Source organism: Hemibagrus wyckioides, linkage group LG24, assembly GCF_019097595.1.
Source record: "Hemibagrus wyckioides isolate EC202008001 linkage group LG24, SWU_Hwy_1.0, whole genome shotgun sequence".
Lineage (NCBI taxonomy): Eukaryota > Metazoa > Chordata > Actinopteri > Siluriformes > Bagridae > Hemibagrus > Hemibagrus wyckioides.
Window position 1 is genome coordinate 13,419,459 of NC_080733.1, and position 18,540 is coordinate 13,437,998.

General features: G+C 39.4%; 1 protein-coding gene across 2 annotated transcripts in view; it reads left to right on the forward strand.

The window, feature by feature from the left end:
- LOC131345151 (solute carrier family 45 member 4) overlaps positions 1 to 18,540 on the forward strand; it is a 41,856-nt gene that overhangs the window by 7,665 nt on the left and 15,651 nt on the right. The window contains exons 3-4 of one of the 2 annotated variants that reach the window (XM_058377901.1): positions 10,590 to 11,026; positions 11,145 to 11,478. In XM_058377901.1, the coding sequence (XP_058233884.1) occupies positions 11,178 to 11,478 (301 nt within the window). In that variant the 5' untranslated portion in view covers positions 10,590 to 11,026; positions 11,145 to 11,177. Of the gene's footprint in view, positions 1 to 10,589; positions 11,479 to 18,540 lie in introns of both variants that reach the window. The other variant, XM_058377900.1, reaches the window with a different exon arrangement.

Here is an 18,540-nt window from a genome sequence, read left to right on the forward strand (position 1 = left end):
GAAACCGGAGCACCCAGAGGAAACCCCTGAAAGTTATTAGAAACATAAATCTGAACTGAAAAACTCAGCCATAACTCAGTCAAGACACAAATTGCAAATGTATGCACTATTCTACACCATTTTGTAGTATAAATAGTTTGAATAATTTCTGAATAGAAGAAGTACGCTTTCAAGCTTCATGTACCAGGATGATGCACATATTCCACTGATAAAATGACGTATGGAATGATGGGAACAGTGAGTAGTGTAAGTGTATAGTACGTCATTTGGGTGTAGATTTGACTCAGGTGTTATCTCAGCATCCGCATTGACCTATCAATTATGTATGCTGATGCATATTAAAATAAGCCTTTATCAGTGTTTATGTAGGCTTATGTCAGTTGCTTATTCAAATTTGACAATCAGCTTTTCCATAGACAATAGTTTAATCTTTAAAGCATTAAAGGACAACAAGAAATCTGTACTGAACTGTACGTAAATTTAACACTCCTTCAGTATAGTTTTATTTCAGTACACAGCTGATTGCTTCAAGATTACACAGGAATCATGGCCTCACCAATATTTGCTTTAAAATGCAGCAATATATTAAATGTAGAAATGACTCACTGCATTTTTATGGCAATATGTTGGAATAGTTGTGCTTGTTTTTTGTTCATTTATATGTCTAGCTAGCTGCTAATGCCTCCTTCAGTGAAACTGAGCTAGCTAGCTAGCAGCTTAGCTTTATAGGCACTACTAGCCTCCTGTGGTACAGTTATATTTTGTCTATTTATTATAGCCTTTGAGCTTTTTCAATCCTGGGCTTTCCTTTAAGAAACACATTAGGCCCAAGCTGACATTATTTATAAAGACTTGCTTGTGTTTCAGTTCTTGTCGTTTGGATTAAGCCTGGTGTATTCAAGGAACCAGTCAGAGAGGCTAATTATTACGTGAACTAATATAATATCAATGATAATAGTGAGATAATTGAGATTTTCAGCTCGGTAGCAAATTTTTTTAAATCGTATACCCCCTGGATATGATTCATAGAGCACATTTTGAGAATAACACATGAAAAGTCTGCTTTTTTTTTTAAGAAGTCTGACTTGTAAACCTGTATAATGGATTGAAACATCTGGTCAGTATTGTATTTACAGATCGAATTGAAAGATTAGAAAACTTTAGCTTTCTTCTCTCTCTCTCTCTCTCTCTCTCTCTCTCTCTACTCGGAACAGTACAAGCCAGGATGCAGCAAATTATCATGTGAACGTTTTTGCATCAGGTCCTGTGTAAATCACTTGTTGTTGTTTTTTTTCTCATTTAAAAAAAATCTCTAGCAAACCAAATGCTCTGAGAGTTTTGTTGGCAGAGATGGAAATGGTTAACAGCCTGTGTTCTTCATGCACATAGCCAAGACTCATAAAGGACGCTTTGTGCACAGAAAGTGTACATGGAGACTTTCTTTTTCCCTTCCTGTGCAAAACTCCCACAACTGTATGCATACTATTGGAGGTTGGAGGGTGTGTATGAGACAAAAAGCGCTCCTGTGTGTGAGGGACTCCAGAATACCCTTTTGTCTCCTGTAGCTAGGGCATGAGCTAAAGAGGTAACGAGGACGATGGGAAAGCCTCGAGCTGATAAGGTAGAACTTTATCAGGTCAGTGGGAGTGTCTGTATGAGAAGTGGCCAGCTCTACCACAGACTTGCTCAATTGCACTCCCTCACAAACACTGGAATTTTCCAGTAAGCTTCACATGCTCTTGGTGGAGCAATGAGAGAGGTGTTGTATAAAGCAGTGTGAGTCTGTACCTGGAGAAGTAGTAGGCTTTCTCTCTGTGAGCATGCTTGAAAATGCTAATCAGAGGGATTTCTTAGAAGCAAGGCTTATGCAGACCTCAAGCCAAATATCCTACCAGCATATTTTGCATACAGCAGTGCTTTCCTGGCAGCACTACAATTTTTTTTTTTCCTCTGTGATTTTTTTTTAAGGTCACATGCAGTGTGAGCACCTTGTTTCACAGCTGCAGCTGGAATTCAGCGCTGTCAGGAAGAGTTATAGCTGATGAATCCAGCTGCCATGTTTTCACACCTGTTCATGGTTTGGCTTGGCCTGCTGGTTTATTATTGTTTCTCCTGGTAAGACTAAAAAGTGACACTGCTTCTTAAGTGTATTTTCTACAGTGGCAACACTTTCACCAAACCTAGAGCTAAGTGGAAAAGTTTGCACGTCCTTAGGAGGAATAGAAGAGGACAAAGATGATTTAATAATGAAACAAGACATTCAGTGTTGTCATTTCTTAAATGGTACATCCTCATTGTAGCTCTTCTTTCCGAGCAACTGAGGAAAGGTTTCGAGGAAAGCAAATTAAAACAGGACATGTTTAAAGTTTATACTGAATGAGATGCCCTCAGTCAACACAAGCATCATTTTAAAGCAACTTAATTGACTTCACATTAGCTGTATTAACTGTATAATAGATCTGCCCATGCAGAGCAGTAATTAAACATGCACACTAAATTAATCTTAATTACAGCTTCATTGCACATGCACATGTATATGAGTAAAAACCATCATAAAGCCTCAGTCCTTCTTCCTTGATTTTTTGGAGTAATAACAAATTTCTTTTTCAATTTTTTAATAACTTTTCTAATTCTAATTAATCCTATTTCCTTCTCCCTGTGACCTGGAAATTAAACAAAGCCATTTTAACCTAATTCCTAACAGGCACCAAAAAAAGGGGAATCAAGGACACATAAGGCTTCAAAATGCTTTTTTGTTATATAAATTTGGTTTATAGTCAAATAAATTATTAATTGGGGTTAATATGTGTATATGTATGCATGTGAGTGTATAATCCAAACAAACACACAAGTTAAGTAGCCTTTATTTGTCATACATGCATTACTTTACAGTGAAATTCTTTCTTCACATATCCCATCCTTGGAGGGTTGGGGTCAGAGCGCAGGGTCAGCCATAATGCATGCTGGATTTGAGTGACCCGACGTGCGGATCGCCTTGTGGACGATTGTCCCCCCAGCATGGAGTGACGTTCAGGTTCCACATTTACAAGTCTGGATTTGTGTGTAACCAAACACCCGGTCTCCCACACTGGGCTCCAGCCACCATCAACACCTCCTCTGCTTCAACTACCCCAACGCATGACTTCTCGTGTGACTGGTGTTCAGCAGGCCTTCTGCCATCGACTGCTGAAAGCTGACAAGGTTGAATCTGTCAGTCACTTATCATGAGTCCAGTAATATTCCATCGTCTGACCAGTCGGCATCCTGAAAATAGAGAGAATATTAATAGCCATTTGTCAGTAGCAATAATCATATCAGTTTTTGTCTTTGATAACTTATTGAAGGTTCATACAGATGAATGGATAGATAAAGATAAACAGCATCACAGCTCTGATGTCGGCTTTGGTGCAAAGCATTTTTTGCACCTTTGTGGTGCAAACATTCAGGATCAAAGCTTTGAGCTATACCTGCTTCATTGATGAATGCTGTAGCACTCCAGCTAAAAGAAAATTGGATGGTGCTGACATGAGACTGGAAAAAGAAAGGGCGGCTCTTGGTGGAATTAGGACGGTCGTTCCATGAGTGATGGGCTTATTTTAGCACAGTAAGCTGGCTTGCACCTTCTGACAGAGATAAACACAAAAGAATGGGACATCTCGACCCACTGCTACTGCTCTTTTCTTTACTCTGCCTTGACAGAGTGGCTTATATTGTGAGTTCAGAAGCAGAAAGTATCTTCTGTCGTCTGCCATTAAATATTCTCAGTATTGTGCTGGGTTTCTGAGCTGAATGTTTTTTGCTTTTCACTTCTCAGCCCATTAGGGTTGGGCCACATCATCTTTAGAGAAAATGGCGAAACACAGTGACTGACAGAATACCTCTGTGATATAGCAGCCCTTGGGATACAGTTTTATTTATTTATTTTTTTGATTTGTGTTGTTATTTTGCACCCCTGCAATGTATAAGTCATATCAAATAGTCTGGTGGTACAGGGAGCAGCAAACAACATTGTCGTCTCACGGTTCCAGTGTCTCCAGTTCGATTTTGAGCTTAGGTTACCGTCTGTGTGGAGTTTCAATGGAGCCCTTCTTATTTACATTGATTTCCTTGAGGTTCTTGAGTGAATGAATAAATATAAGGGTTTTGGTGAAGTAGCTAACATTTTAAAAAAAAACAAAAAAACAACAAGTTTCCCTGCACAACAAAAGGATTTATAAACCCCTCTAATGCTGAAGCACATGCTTGGTCTGCCTGGCAGGATACTACTAAGGCTTAACTTGCTTTAGCCCTGCATTAAAGAGCCGAATAACAGGTGGAAAGCTATGAAAATTAAAATGCATTTGGCCTGAAATAAATTTTTCAAATCTGCTTTTAATTTGTCAATGCCCATATAATGGAAAAATCATTTTACAAGCTTTCTGTCATGCTGGTTTTAATAATGAACTTTCAGATGATTTACTGGAGTGTGCAAATGTGTATAAGATACATGTCATTTCAGCAATCTTTTCTGACTCCATTAAAGCATAATTATATGATAGCTATCCATGCATTTTAGGAAATGCAGTTTCATTATCCAGGCTGTATTTTCATTCTAGCTTACAAGTCATAAAGTATCAAAATCAAAATGGAAATGTCAGTGCCAGTATCCTAAAGGTCTGTAGGAAGTCTCGCTGTGCTATTTTTAGACATGAAATAGCACCAAATAAATTTAGCACTTGCTCCAGCCATTTCTTGGAATTGCTGCCTTTTATGAGCAAGTGCATTGTGCTGTATTCCATATTGATCTTCATTTCACTCCATAGTGCCCTTTTTCTGGCCCCTGTCTTTTCATGAGGACTAATATTTTTAAATATTACTAAATAGCTTTTAGAAAGAGCACAAGAGTCAAAAACACTTGTACCTATTTCATAGTTGTTTGTTTTTTTTACTGTATGCTTCAATCTCACTGTTTAATGTTTTGTAAGAAGCTCTAAGTGTCAGTCTCTCGCCCTCTCTCTCTCTGTTTCTCAGCTTACCAAAAGCCCCTCAATGACAGGATCTATTATTAGACTCTGCCTGCCCTTTGAATGACACAGGAGAGAAGGCTGAGACAGCAGTGTGCCTGGGCCGCACTTTTTCCTGACATAACAGCCGAGACCCTTTCCTGAATTGTGTGCAGCTGGTGGAGAAATACATAGACAATGTGGGTGGATGACCTCGAATAAGAATCATGACTCATCTTGTAAATTTTAAGACTTCAGATGTTTATTGGCCCTTAGTGATATTAAAAGAATGTAGCATGAATAATTATTGTGCTTGGCTTTTTAGACCATATGTGTGGCTTTGCATAAATATCCACCTTCCTTGAACCTTTCCACATTTTCCATTTAGAAATGGAATGAATTTTTTCCCCCCTACATTATCCAAATCTTGACTGACACTTTTCCAGAACTTTATTTTGGTGGCTGTATGGTCTTAATGATCGTGTTTGTTTAGGTATGGAAGCAGGTGTATTTATAGTGAGATCCTTTGATACTTTAATTGCACACAGTAGGACTCCATTCATCTAATTATCTAACAGCTGAAGTCATCTGGTGGCACCAGAACTATCTCAGAGGTTTTACAGCACCGGGAATGAACAGTTATAAAAACACATCATTTATTTATAAATCATTTTGGCAAACTATATTGAATTTTCCCCCCCTTTGAATATGAGTTATTTTGAGCAGATTTATGACATGTAAACCCAAAGAAGTCTTTTTGAAACTAGTTCAAGGGGGTAAATATTTATGCAATGTTGTTTAAGCCCCTGTTTTTACAGTGGGAGCTTGGGGATGTAATTAGTTACGATGGATGGATGGATGGATGGATGGATTATAACCTCAAAATTATCGCCTGCTATCTTGTTAGACTGTCTGTATTGCCACTTTTATCCAGAGTAGCTCCGGTTTAGATGAGCAGATGAATACAGATCTTTTTTAAGGATTGAGTTTAGTGATACCAGGATTTGAATCAATTGCAGCCTTCCAACAGGGAGTCTAGATGACTGCCCTAATGACAGCACCATGATTGCAAACGTCCAATCTTGTACATAAAACAGCACAGAGCATGGTGTAATCAGTTTAAACAGCTGAGGCAGCTCCCTGTTCACTGATAACTCTAGCTCTTCACTCAATCCTGTTAACTCATGGGATTTGACCATACAACCTTTAGGTAATTGGCACAGACCCTTAAGCTTACTCTGTATAGTATCTTTTGGAGTGTGTGTGTGTGTGTGTGTGTTTAGTCCTGAGCTAGAGATGGTGATTGTTTCCCACCCTGGCAGCTCAGACTCTTCTGGCCTACTGATAGCAATTTAAACCTGATTGCTCTACCGCAGTCAGCTGGCACTGCAATGTAGGTATTTTATTTTGCTGTGTGTGTGTGTGTGTGTGTGTGTGTGCATGCCCACATGTCCACATAAGCACTAATTACTATGCGACCAAGCACGGGCAAGCGCTAACCAATTAAGCTTAATGCTTACCTGACACAATGATGAAATGTTACCTATGCACACTAATTTGCAAGCTGTATAGAGACATACAACATGCATGGTTTTATTTAATCTGTTTACTGTTCAGGTCAGGTCTTCTGATTGTAAGGGTTGCAGTTAAAAAAGCAAACCAGATATTGGTTTTATTAGGGTTCTTGTTGCTAGGTCATGCTTGTTTTTTGTAGGACATGCAGAACCATCTGCATGGGAGTATATGAAACCTAAGTGTGTTATTGTATATTGTACCAAAGCAGCATGTTAACCTGTGACACCCTTTATTTCCCTGCCATACAGGACTAATAATCTTTCTCTCTCTCTCTCTCTCTTTCTCTCTCTCTCTCTATCTCTCTCCCTCTCTCTCTCGCTCTCTCTCTCTCTCTCTCTCTCTCTTTCTCTCTCTCTCTTCAAGTGTCTAAAGCTCTCATGTCACAACTGGGCCTGGTGTGTTTAACATGCCTGCCATCTTGACACAGCTAAGCAAAATCGATTTTGATGCCATCTCTCCTTGTGCTATGATGAGATGTCACTGGAGGATATAAAACTCCAAGCCCATGGACATGAAGTAGTTCTGATAAAATGGGACATGATGGGGTGTCTGCATATTTGGGATAAGTGTGAAGCATTTCCCTTGAGGTTTCTGGTTTTGCAGAATGATATGTCCGTAATAGTGTCTGGAATATTCCGGATAACTTCCATCTCTATTCACTTATTCAAGACGTTTGAACCCTAATGGCTCGTGTCATATGGAAATCAGCTTGACTAGAACCCTCATGTGTAAGCTCAGATTCCAGACTGCATTACCAGAGACCTTCAATTGATAAACATCTTTTTTTTCCCATCAGTAACGTAGAGCAATGATGTTTCCTGAATGCACTTAGTGCAAGATTACTCATTATTGGCTTCTCATTTCATCTCATGTTGTCACAACTCTAACACTGCAGACATTTGGAAGACATCATGTTCTAGTCACAGTGTCCTTGGCAATAGCGTTCTTGTTACTGGATTAAGATTCCTTCAGCTCATCTCATCTTGAATGATTAACAAGGCTAAGTGTGAGAGAGTAGACACAAAGATTGTACTTGACCTGCATCAGATCTGGAGTACTATTTCACCTTGTGCTGGGGGTCAGTGGGGTACGAATCAGATCTCATTGTTGCAGCATGTTTGTGTGCACTTTGTCCACCTGATGTCCAACCCTAACACTAGGGTGTTTTCTCCTAACTATTGTCTTTCAGGTTTAATGCATTCAGAATTTCCAACTTGTTACTAAAAAGTAAAGTAATCAAGGTTAGAAAGTACCCCTTTTTCCTGAATGTGTTTGCATTGCAGACCTCAGTCCAGTTCCAATCAAACTCCTCAATAATTGTCTAGAATGACAATTTAAAGCAATACCACAACCGTCTTTAGTGGCTTTCTAATGCATTTACGAGGAAACTGAGTCCCATCATCATGAAACGCTGCCTTCTGTAGATGCACTTTGCTGGAGCACAGAGACAGGAACTGGGCGCGATGAATGCTTTGATCGGTTGATGGAAACCGCCACCCACTTAGCTTATCTTGCAATTGAAATCATCACATTATGTCCTGCTCTGACTATTTTGAAAGTGTATAGTCTACACAGACAACCTCACAGCAACCCTGTAACCTCCCACAGAGAAAAATCTAATCTTTTTTTTTTCTTTGCTATTACTATTGTGGATGCAAATGGCTGATATGCCCTTTAAATGTGTGAGCTCTGTTTGCAGTGGAAAAAAAAATGCTCTCTGTTGAGATTCAGAAGGAAGCTGCAATCCATACCAGAGACTCATACTCCCTGCTCCGACTGTAAATTATAGATTGAAGGAGTCGAGGTAGCGTCTTCCATACTAATGCAATGCCCTGAAGCCTGCCTGCATTTGTCAAGCTGTCTCTCCTATTGATGGATCTGTGACAGTGTCCACACCACCACCACCACTTCAATATACACTCAATACATTTCTCTTGTCCCCTTTTTATCCTTCAGTTTGCCCTTGGGAAAAAAAGAGACATTAATGGGGTTGTCAGTATTAGAACCTTAGTGAACCAAACACTTAAACCTGATGCCTTCCAACCCATACAATTCTTGGTTAGGATTCTGTTCACACTGCATTTATTGATGAAAGTTCAACATCCATGCATATATTGAATAGAGCACCATAGAATTAACATTTAACACTATTGATTTCTCAGGAATTACTTCACAAATATGTTTAACATAAGCACCATTTGGATAGGATTACAGTTGTATGAGGTCCTGGAGTAAATTCCTGTTTTACAGGTGCTACTTATTATTGTCAGGATGTTTTTATTCCTCCATCTTTCTCTTTCTTATACACCTTGTGATTATTGTTTCATTACATTTTAATATCTTGTTTGTTTTCAAACTGAAATAACAGACAGTGTCTCCTCTAGTCCAATGTCTTTTTACTGCTTGGACACTAATGTTGTGAGTGAAGTGTTATCATATGACCATATGACAAACATCCAGGTTTGTAGACAATAGAACTTGCTAGAGACTCACTCCTACTCTGGGTATTTCATTGCTGTTGAACTGTGAGTGTATTATTAATGCGGATTATAAGAATATAATCGCAGACATCAATGAGAAAAACAAATCCACTCCGAATAGGGCTACATTTTATTTAACACGTCAACATGGATTATAAATTTCACATCTTGATTTTGGAGTCCTGCGATGATTTGATGGAATAATATCCCTGCCTGTTGTTTCTGTTATAACTGACAATATTTTCATGTATGTCATTTTGCTTGGGTCATATAGTTTCTTTTGAGTAACGTCATCTGAGAAATGTCTCGCTATTAGCAAAGTGCCTACCAAATTCTGTGTAATAAAAGGAAACCCAGTGGGATGTTCGATGTTGGTTACAGGAGCTGAAGGTGGATACCTGGGCTCCCCAGTGGGTCCCCGAGTCAAAAACAATTTATATTGCTAGATTGGTTGCATCACCACTGGGAGGTGAAGCTCAGTCTCATTCTGCTCAGGTAGCTGATGTGCTAGAGAGTGATTGAGAGGTGTTATTGTCACAAGATAGCTGAGAATGGAAAAAGCACCCCTGAGTGAGAAATGAGTCGTGTTTCAGGTGTTGAGGATACACAAACTGACAGTTCCACTTTTTGTTTTAGGAGTTTGTAATTGGAACATTGTTTCACAAGAATCAACTCTGAAGTCACCATTCAATCAGCCATCAGACTATGAAGAGTAAATTGTCCTGAATTATCTGTAGGATTATACCGACTCCACTACACAAGCCTCAAGTTTTTACAATAGAAATAACAGTGTATTAGATCGAGCACATTAATATATGTCGTAGCCGGAATAATCATCAAAGCTGCTGTTGTAGAAAATTCATCAACAGTGCTGTGATCTAAAAAGTAGCTCAGTCACACTGGAGTCCTTTACTTGGTGTAGACTTTTCCTATGATGCACTCTGCCAAATGTAGTCTTATAAAGCCCCTTTATTCACAGAGTGCATGTGAGAAACCTGGCCAAAGTTTGCATGTCCCTGGAGAGATACATCATATTGGTGTGGATTTGGTTCACCTGGTTTTCAAGTATGTTAAGAGGTTTAATGAGTGTTAATGTGCGCATGCTTTCACGTGTCGAGTATTTATTGGCCGGAATCGTACCACTGCGTGTTTTTACTTTAGCACAAAGCCTTGACTGTGCACAATCCATCCAGACCAGCTAATGCCTCTGATTGTTCTGAGCCCAATAAAAGGGACTTTGGCTGGTGTGAAAGAAGGTTCGATTTGATCAGGAAATGTTTAAGAGTTGCACTGTTTACTTTATCAGGACATCAGGAATTTGAATCCACGTGATGCAACATCAGTATGTGGATAGTTGGTTTGATGTGAATTTCAAATGATGAGGAAATGCAAATTATAAAAACTACAAAGCATAAAAATGTTAGCTTCTCTCTCTCTCTCTCTCTCTCTCGCTAAATAACTTTGAGTGTTTGAGAGTCACAGAGCATTAACATCTCAACTTCTTTCTCTCTGTCTCTGTGTGTGTGTGTGTGTGTGTGTGTGTGTGAAACAGATTGATAAGCCACTCGATGGGGATTCACCGGCGAGCTCCCTGCTGTGTGTCCTGCCCTGCAGCCCACTGCCTGCCCTCTCTCTTCAACACCTCCTTCACCGAAATCATGAAACTAGTATTAACTGAATGGCAAATGATATGGATTTTTACTGTTTCCAATAGACAGTAAACACACACGCACCATTTACACACACCACACATATACACTTAGCCATTCTCACACACACACACACACACACACACGCACACACGCCTCATTCCTACTGTCACATACATACATACATACATACATACATACATTTGCTCACACCAAAGGGAGTGACCTCATGACAAAGCCATATCTCCCTCACGGGTGCTTACCAAAACAACCTGAAAAAGTTCTGCTAAGAGCTTCACGGCACGTCCTTGAGGAACCAAAACGGAATGTATTCTACCCAGTGAGTGTCTGAGTCTTCTCAACAGTGTACTTCGATCACCAAAAGGAGCTGCTTGGATTTTAATGTGCACCATTCACCTTTTGAATTGATTTGGCTTTATTTTGGTTTCACGCGTCAGTAAAGAGTGAGGTGTCCTTCCATTGCCGATTGCATGCCGACAACGATGGCGCCCCAGAACACTGATGCAGATGCTATGCAGGTGCAGGAGGTCGTGGTGGTCCCTGCCAAGGTGGCCAGCAGAGGTTCAGACAGAGGTGGAGGAGGGGACAGGGCTAACGCTGCAGGTGGAGCCAGCGGACGGGACCAGGAGAGTCAGGAGGAGTCTGCAAGCGAGGGTTCTATAGACAGCATCCCCTTGCGCCAGTGGGTTATGAATGGAGCCATCATGTTTGGACGAGAGTTCTGCTACGCAATGGAGACAGCCCTGGTGACGCCTGTACTGCTGCAAATTGGTAAGTTCCAACTTACTAGTTGTGCAAAAAAAAAAATTTCCAGTCCATGGCAGTCATTTTATAGCCTTTATATATATATATATATATATATATATATATATATATATATATATATATATATATATATATATATATATATATATATATATATATATTAATTATTTATATAATTATAGTTTACAGTGGCTTGTAAATTCTACACCCTAAAATAGTAATAGCTTTTATAATTGGACATGTTAAAAAAAAAAATCTTGAGCACATGCCTTCCAGCATGTGTTCTTCTGAAGGTCAGGTTTCTTGTTTGGTTTCATTTACCACATGGAACACTTACACTCCTCACACAGGGGCATGAACTTTATTCTTATAGGCTGTAGAGCAACCTGCCTCCAGAAGCTGCTGCTTTACTGGCTGAGAGACGGATCAGTCTCCTCATACTGCTTAACTACAGCACACTCCTGGCTTTAGCTGCCAACTGTACAGTATGCTTATACTGATTACATACATAAATGTGGTCTTAGAATGCCAGTATATTTACTCACTCTTAGTTATGATATTTAATTTGCTGTGATTGTGCAGCTAAAGTCTATTCAGACTTTATTTGTAGATTATGTTTATCCCAGGGTAAGGCATTTGAATATTCATTAGCATAAGATTCACTAATTCAACTTTTGGTATCAATCCATACATCCATCTATTTGAATTTTAATCTATCTGTCTATCCTCCTAAACTCCCATCTATCTTAACTTCCATCTCTCTGAAATTCCTTCCACCCTTTCATCTATCCATCCATCAATCTGAACACTCAACTGAAATTCCATACATCCATCTGAAGTCTCACCTAAAGTTCCATCCTTCAATCTGAACACTATCTGTAATTCCATCCATCCATCCATCCACCTGAACTCTCAACTGAAATCTCATTCATCCATCCATCCATCCATCCACCCATCCACCAGTCTGAACACACAACTAAAATTCTATCCATCCATCAATCTGAACTCTTAACTGAAATTCCATCCATACATCCATCTGAAGTCTCAACTTAAATTCCATCCATCACACAAACCAAAATTCTATCAATTCACCTGAACTCAAAAAAATGAAATTTCATCCATCCATCAATCTGAACTCTCAACTAAAATTCCATCCATCCTTCCATCCATACATCAATCCATCCACCGATCCTTCCATCAGTCTGAACACTCAACTGAAATTCCATCCACCCTTCTGAAGTCTCAACTGAAATTCCATCCTTCCATCAACCTGAGCTCTAAACTGAAATTCCATTCATCCATCCAACTGAGCTTTAAACTGAAATTCCATCCATCCATCCACCCATCCATCCACCCATCTATCTATCCAGCCACCCACCCACCGAAATTCTGTCATGTCATGTAGGATGGATGGATGGATGGATGGATGGATGGAGGTAATTGAATCCCAAGGGTAAGTTTGGGATTTTGGAAAGGTGATCACTGAGGGTAAATTTTGCAAAAAGAATAGAGACAGTATTTTTTAAGCAGCTATAAAGTTCTCATTTCTTTTTTTTTCTTGTGTGTCTAAAAGGCCTAGATGACTGAACAAATCTGCAACATGAAACACACTGAGCTGGCATCACTCAAACACACAGGAATTAGCACACAGAGAATTAGAAAGCCTGGAAACTGATGAACAATATGATGCCTAATTTTCAAGAGTTTACTTTTGCACTGAAAGTTTTGTTTGAGTATCTTGAGAGAGAGAGAGAGAGAGAGAGACACTTATCGGCATGCCACTAAAGCCGGTCCACTGAGAATGGCTCTAGCTGTTTTACTGGGGCAAATTGGGGGGCACTTTGGAGGGCACATGGTAAGCTGAGCTTGTGGAAATCCTCTTGGAACTATATGGATAGTGTTACACTGACGCAAAAGAAGGCCTTTGCTGGCTTGATACTTTGTGTGTGTGTGTTTGTAAGAGACTAAGAATCTTCTGTTTTACTCTCATGGTTTTCTTCAGCCAGAGGAAACATCAATGGATTGTTGGGGTATTAAATGAGTAACACATACAATTAATACTGTACATACTCCGTTCAAAACCTGGAGCTGCTTATTTAAAGTACAAGATTCATAATTATAAGCAATTTTTTTTATATAAATTTACTAAAACTGTCTCTGTTCCTTGAGGTTTGTGTTAATGTGTCATTGAGAAGTTCTCAGGAGATTGAGGGTTGACTTTTGTTTCCTTCCCTGTGAGATCAGAACGTGAGAACTTCCAGTGCCTTATGCCCTCTGTGTTCTCACTGTGATATTTATTTATTTATTTATTTATTTATTTTTATTTTTATTTTTATTTACTTATTTTACAAGGGCAATTTCTAAGTAGATGACTGACCCATGGTATTGTTGTAGGGCATAGTCAAGGGAATATGTGTTAGTCTTTTGTGCAGGGTTATTTTTATCACTGTGCTTTAGCTGGTTCTTTATTCTGCACTAATTCTTTGTGTGCAAGTGGTATTTAACTTGCAAGTGCACCTGGCATCTTTTCCTGACTAATCCTCTTACTTCAAATTGAACCACCATAGCATCCAATTGACAATGTATAGTAGCCTCATCATCAGTCATGAGGACCAGTCTGTGAGCACTGGTGAAAATTCTTCTATTTGGTACTCTTTATTAATGTTTTTAATGAATGCAGCAATAGTGGAAAGTTTGATTATATTTATGTGAGTTTCTTAGTCTCAGTTTTGCTTTAATGACTGTGTGCACTCAACCTGACTCCAGACGTTTGTGTAAAACCTTTTAATCAATTTTAAATCAAATCAGAGAGTGGTCTGAACATGTGCTTCAGTAGAAGAGATTAGGCATGAAGAAAATCTGACATCTCGTATGAAGCATTTAACATGGTCAGTATCATACATTTTAATAGAGACTTTGAAATCTTGAATATTCATGATATTGAACATCTATTTCCAGTTTTAAAAGAAGGAAAAAAAAAAAATCCAGATATCCAGTGTGGCATCAGATTTTTAGTAAAAGTGTATGAAAAAGAAGGTATGATCCGGCTGACGTATGATGCGATAAGCTAATTGGCTAGCATAGCGCTTTAGAGACTTGCGTAACGGCTGTGCCCGGATTAACGCTGATGACATGTCAACAACTGATGTCCGTCACCAGATTAGTTTTTGTCTAGTAAGCTGAATCTGCAAGGGGCTAGTCTGATTTAATGATGCAGGCAGTGTGCTGACTGTTGTTGTTGTCGAAGCTAATTCATGTCACACGGTAGTGATTTTCCTCAGCATCCATATGAAATAATACACAACAACAAACAAATGATACGATGATGCTCGTTAAAGATGGTGTGCCCATAGAAACAGGAGCTGTTTTGTATGAGAAAAGTGGCATGTATTGTTATCAGCCATTGCGGTGTATTGTTTCAGCACTTCTCATTAGTCCTTCTCCCGTGTGAAATATGAGCCAGCACTGAGAACAGTTTGCAGCTTTAGACAGGAGCCTTCCATGACCCCAGGTGTTTATCAGCAGAGGGAGGAGGGAGGAGTAAATACACAGCCAGGGAAAACGTCTGATGCGTTAGCTATGGTGGGAATGTCTGGCTCAGCTGATTCTGGATGTTTCCAGCTGAGATGATGCGTTTTCTCTTCCCACAACTCTGCTGACAAAGATAGGAGGCAATCGTGTAACTTTTATTTATTTTTCCAGCGTGTTGTTTTTCTTCTAAGTAAGGAATCGGTGGTATTCGCAATCCATCTTCATAGCTCATTGGTTTCAAGCATTCCACACAAAAAACTGCCATTTTTAGCCATGTTAAGCGTTCCCGAATGACCGTTATTGGAACATTATCTGGCCTGGTGTCAGAATAGATTATTTTGAACTTTTTTCAACATGACAGACTGTACTGAGCTAGAAACACTCTCTCTCTCTCTCCTTTAAAAGGGATGAAAGCCTTGTACACTTAACATTGTACAACCTGATGATGTCCAGATGATAAAGTGACATAAATGTATTAGAGATCATCAACATGATACAGATTGCCAGTTAAGGTCCTAGAGGTTGCTGTCTGATTAGGTTAAAGTTGGTCTTGTAGGAGAGTACAGTACACAGGTACATCATCCAAAATTCAAGTCAATCCAAAAATGATCATATGCATCGTTAATGTCACTTATCCTGCCTTCATAACTTCAATTAACATACATTCTTGCTAGCTCTTAGCATTTGTGTGTTGAATTGGATAGTTTTGTGGTCTTCCATTCATGTTTGAGACTCATAAAGGTTGTGGAACATGACAATGTTGGTGTAGTCTTTTAAACGCATGCACACACTCAACGCTTCGAGATCTCCAGCTTGTCCACTCCAGAGGTCCAGAAAGAAGGATGAGGACGTGTTTTGCAGACACATCTCACAACCCAGTGCGAGTCTCTAGCTTTCACCTCGCTGCAAAGCCTCAGGTTTATGTTACATCTCACATACAGATTGCAAGAATTTAGCAGCGTGTTTCTTACAGTTTTGACATGTCTGTGGTTGTTGGATAATCCACTCATCCATTTTTGGTACTGCTTAAACTACACAGGGTCGCTGGGAACCTGAGGTCTATCACAGGAGACTCACACACCCATTCACACACTACAGGAAATTTAGAGATTGCCAGTCAGCATACAGTGCATGTTTTTGGACTGGAGGATGAAACTGGAGTACCCTGGTATATTGGGGAGAACATGCAAACTACACACACACACTGAGGGAGGGAGGAACCAAACCAACCCTTGAGGCTAACATGCCTCTGGTCTGATAATATATGTGTATATAAAGAAAAATAAAGATGAAAATGTATTTCATGGCTAGTGTTGCAGAGTATATTTGTTTTGTAATTGTTATGTAAGAGCCTAAACACTTTAGGGATGTACTGTTATAGGAAAATAATCAATGGCAGGGTAATGTGATGCGGCCCATCTCAAAGTACAGTGTATTATTTTCCAATAATATCACATAGATAAGTAGTGTGATGGACTCGGTCTATAATTATTGGATTAAAAGCAATACATTGTAGTATAACAGAAAATATTCCGTGTTAAAATGAAAAACATGCAATATTCAATTCAATTTTATTTGTATAGAACGGAGATTGTCTCAAAGAAGCTTTACAGAACATAAGAAAAAGAGTACAAAAGCTCAAGATTATTATTAGACTTGTATTTAAAATTCTTTGTATTAATCCATAATCCCTATTCCACTCAATAAGTGAGTGTCGGGTTCATGCAGGACAATCTTTAACCATGACCCATTACAGCCTCACTTATTACCACAATCTGTGTTATTGTTCATATCTTTCAGCTGTAGCGCCTGTGCTACTGTAAGACTACTGAAAACCGAGTCTATTGCATCACAACAACACTTCTGTTTGCAGTTCACATGAACTTTTGATGACTGGATTTTCATCAGTTTCGCTCAAACAATGGCTCTGTTCGTTCGCCTTTTTCAATTTCAAGTACGTCCAGTGCCCCCGTCACCTTCAGCCATCTGGAACCACAAAGGCAGGAAGCAGCGGGTTCTGTGAGAACCTGTGAGGTTTGATTTCTCGGTGGTCAGTCAGTGCATGGGAAGTACAAGGTGCTGTCACGCTCTGAAGAGCTGACAGTGACTTAGCTGCTGCTCAGCCTTTCTGCACTGCGCTGTATGTCGAATGTGTGTTCCCATCGCTCTGCAGTAGTGTGTGTGTGTGTGTGTGTGTGTGAGAGAGAGAGGTATTCACTGGTTGTCCTGTTTATGCCTGCTGTAGTGGTGCAGTGTTATGTAATGGAGCTGACTCAGAATGACAAAGTATGTGTTTTGTTTTTTTTTCGTTTTTTCTTTTAAAGCCGCATGCCGTTTTAATTATGCCCTATGGGAGGTGGAAGATGGGTCAGTTTTCCACAATTAAAAGCTATTTGACTAGGATATGATCACTGCAGCACACACACTTGAGAAATGGAGGCTGTGAGCATACTGCAGTAAAGCTAAGACATCATGTACCTTACTAGCATGGTGCATGATGTTCTCTCTTAATGACACACACGCTATCCCAGTACACGAGGGTGTATTATCCTTCCAGATTATTTCGTGTTACATCTTTTTCGCTTTGGTTTATCAAAACTTGCTGTCTTTTTTTTTTTATTATTATTCCTTTCCTTTCATTATCTGCTAATCTTTGTATTTTTTTCCCCTTTTTGTTTTCCCCGCTTATACCTTTGCATTTTTGTAGCATATTGCTGAATAATTCATTATCGTCAACAATAGAGACCGTAAGCTCTCTCTATTGTGATTGAGTAGCTCCGTTGTTGAGCAAACACTCACTCACTCATGCAAACTCCAGCATGACATCTCTATATTAATATTTCATTTCTCCATCTGCTGGACCAGAGCTCAGTTCCTGGCGACTGCAGCGTGTAACCTGAGTGTTTCCGTCTCATCCAGCAGGCTGCCAGAGCTCATAAGGTATCCTGCCCAGCTGCATCACTGTCTGGTTTGCTCTGTTGTTACCAGCTTAACCCTCTGCCCCTTTCCCGTAATCGTACCAGTAACTGGTTGTAGGAGACGCAAGAGGACTAGGAAAAATCCAGGATGTTCTTCAGAATTTGGCACAAAGCTTTCTAATGCTAAGAATCTGTTGATATCTGAACAAGTCTAGGGGTCAGGTTTAGACTCTGAGCCATTTTATTATTGTTTAGAGCTGTGATATCTAGGCATGTATGTTCAGCATGTTTCAAAAGTTCTTTGTGGTTATGACCGTACATGGTTTATCAATAAATGCTCAACATTTTGAAAGTTTTTCCAATGTTTATAGGTCTTTTTTTCTCTGAAGTCCTAGATTTACAGACACGTTTGAGAGCACACTTGTGAGCAGTGGTGGTGCATTTGTTCGTGGTTTTTGAGCAGGAAAAAAAAAATCAACATTAATGCACTTTCATGCAGAACCTAACAACTTTCCCTATTAGAGAATGTTCCAAATAAAATCTCTTTAAATACCCTAAAAGCCCATCCATCTATTTTTTCCCCCTGTCCTATCAATAAAAAACCCTTAAGGGTCTGTTA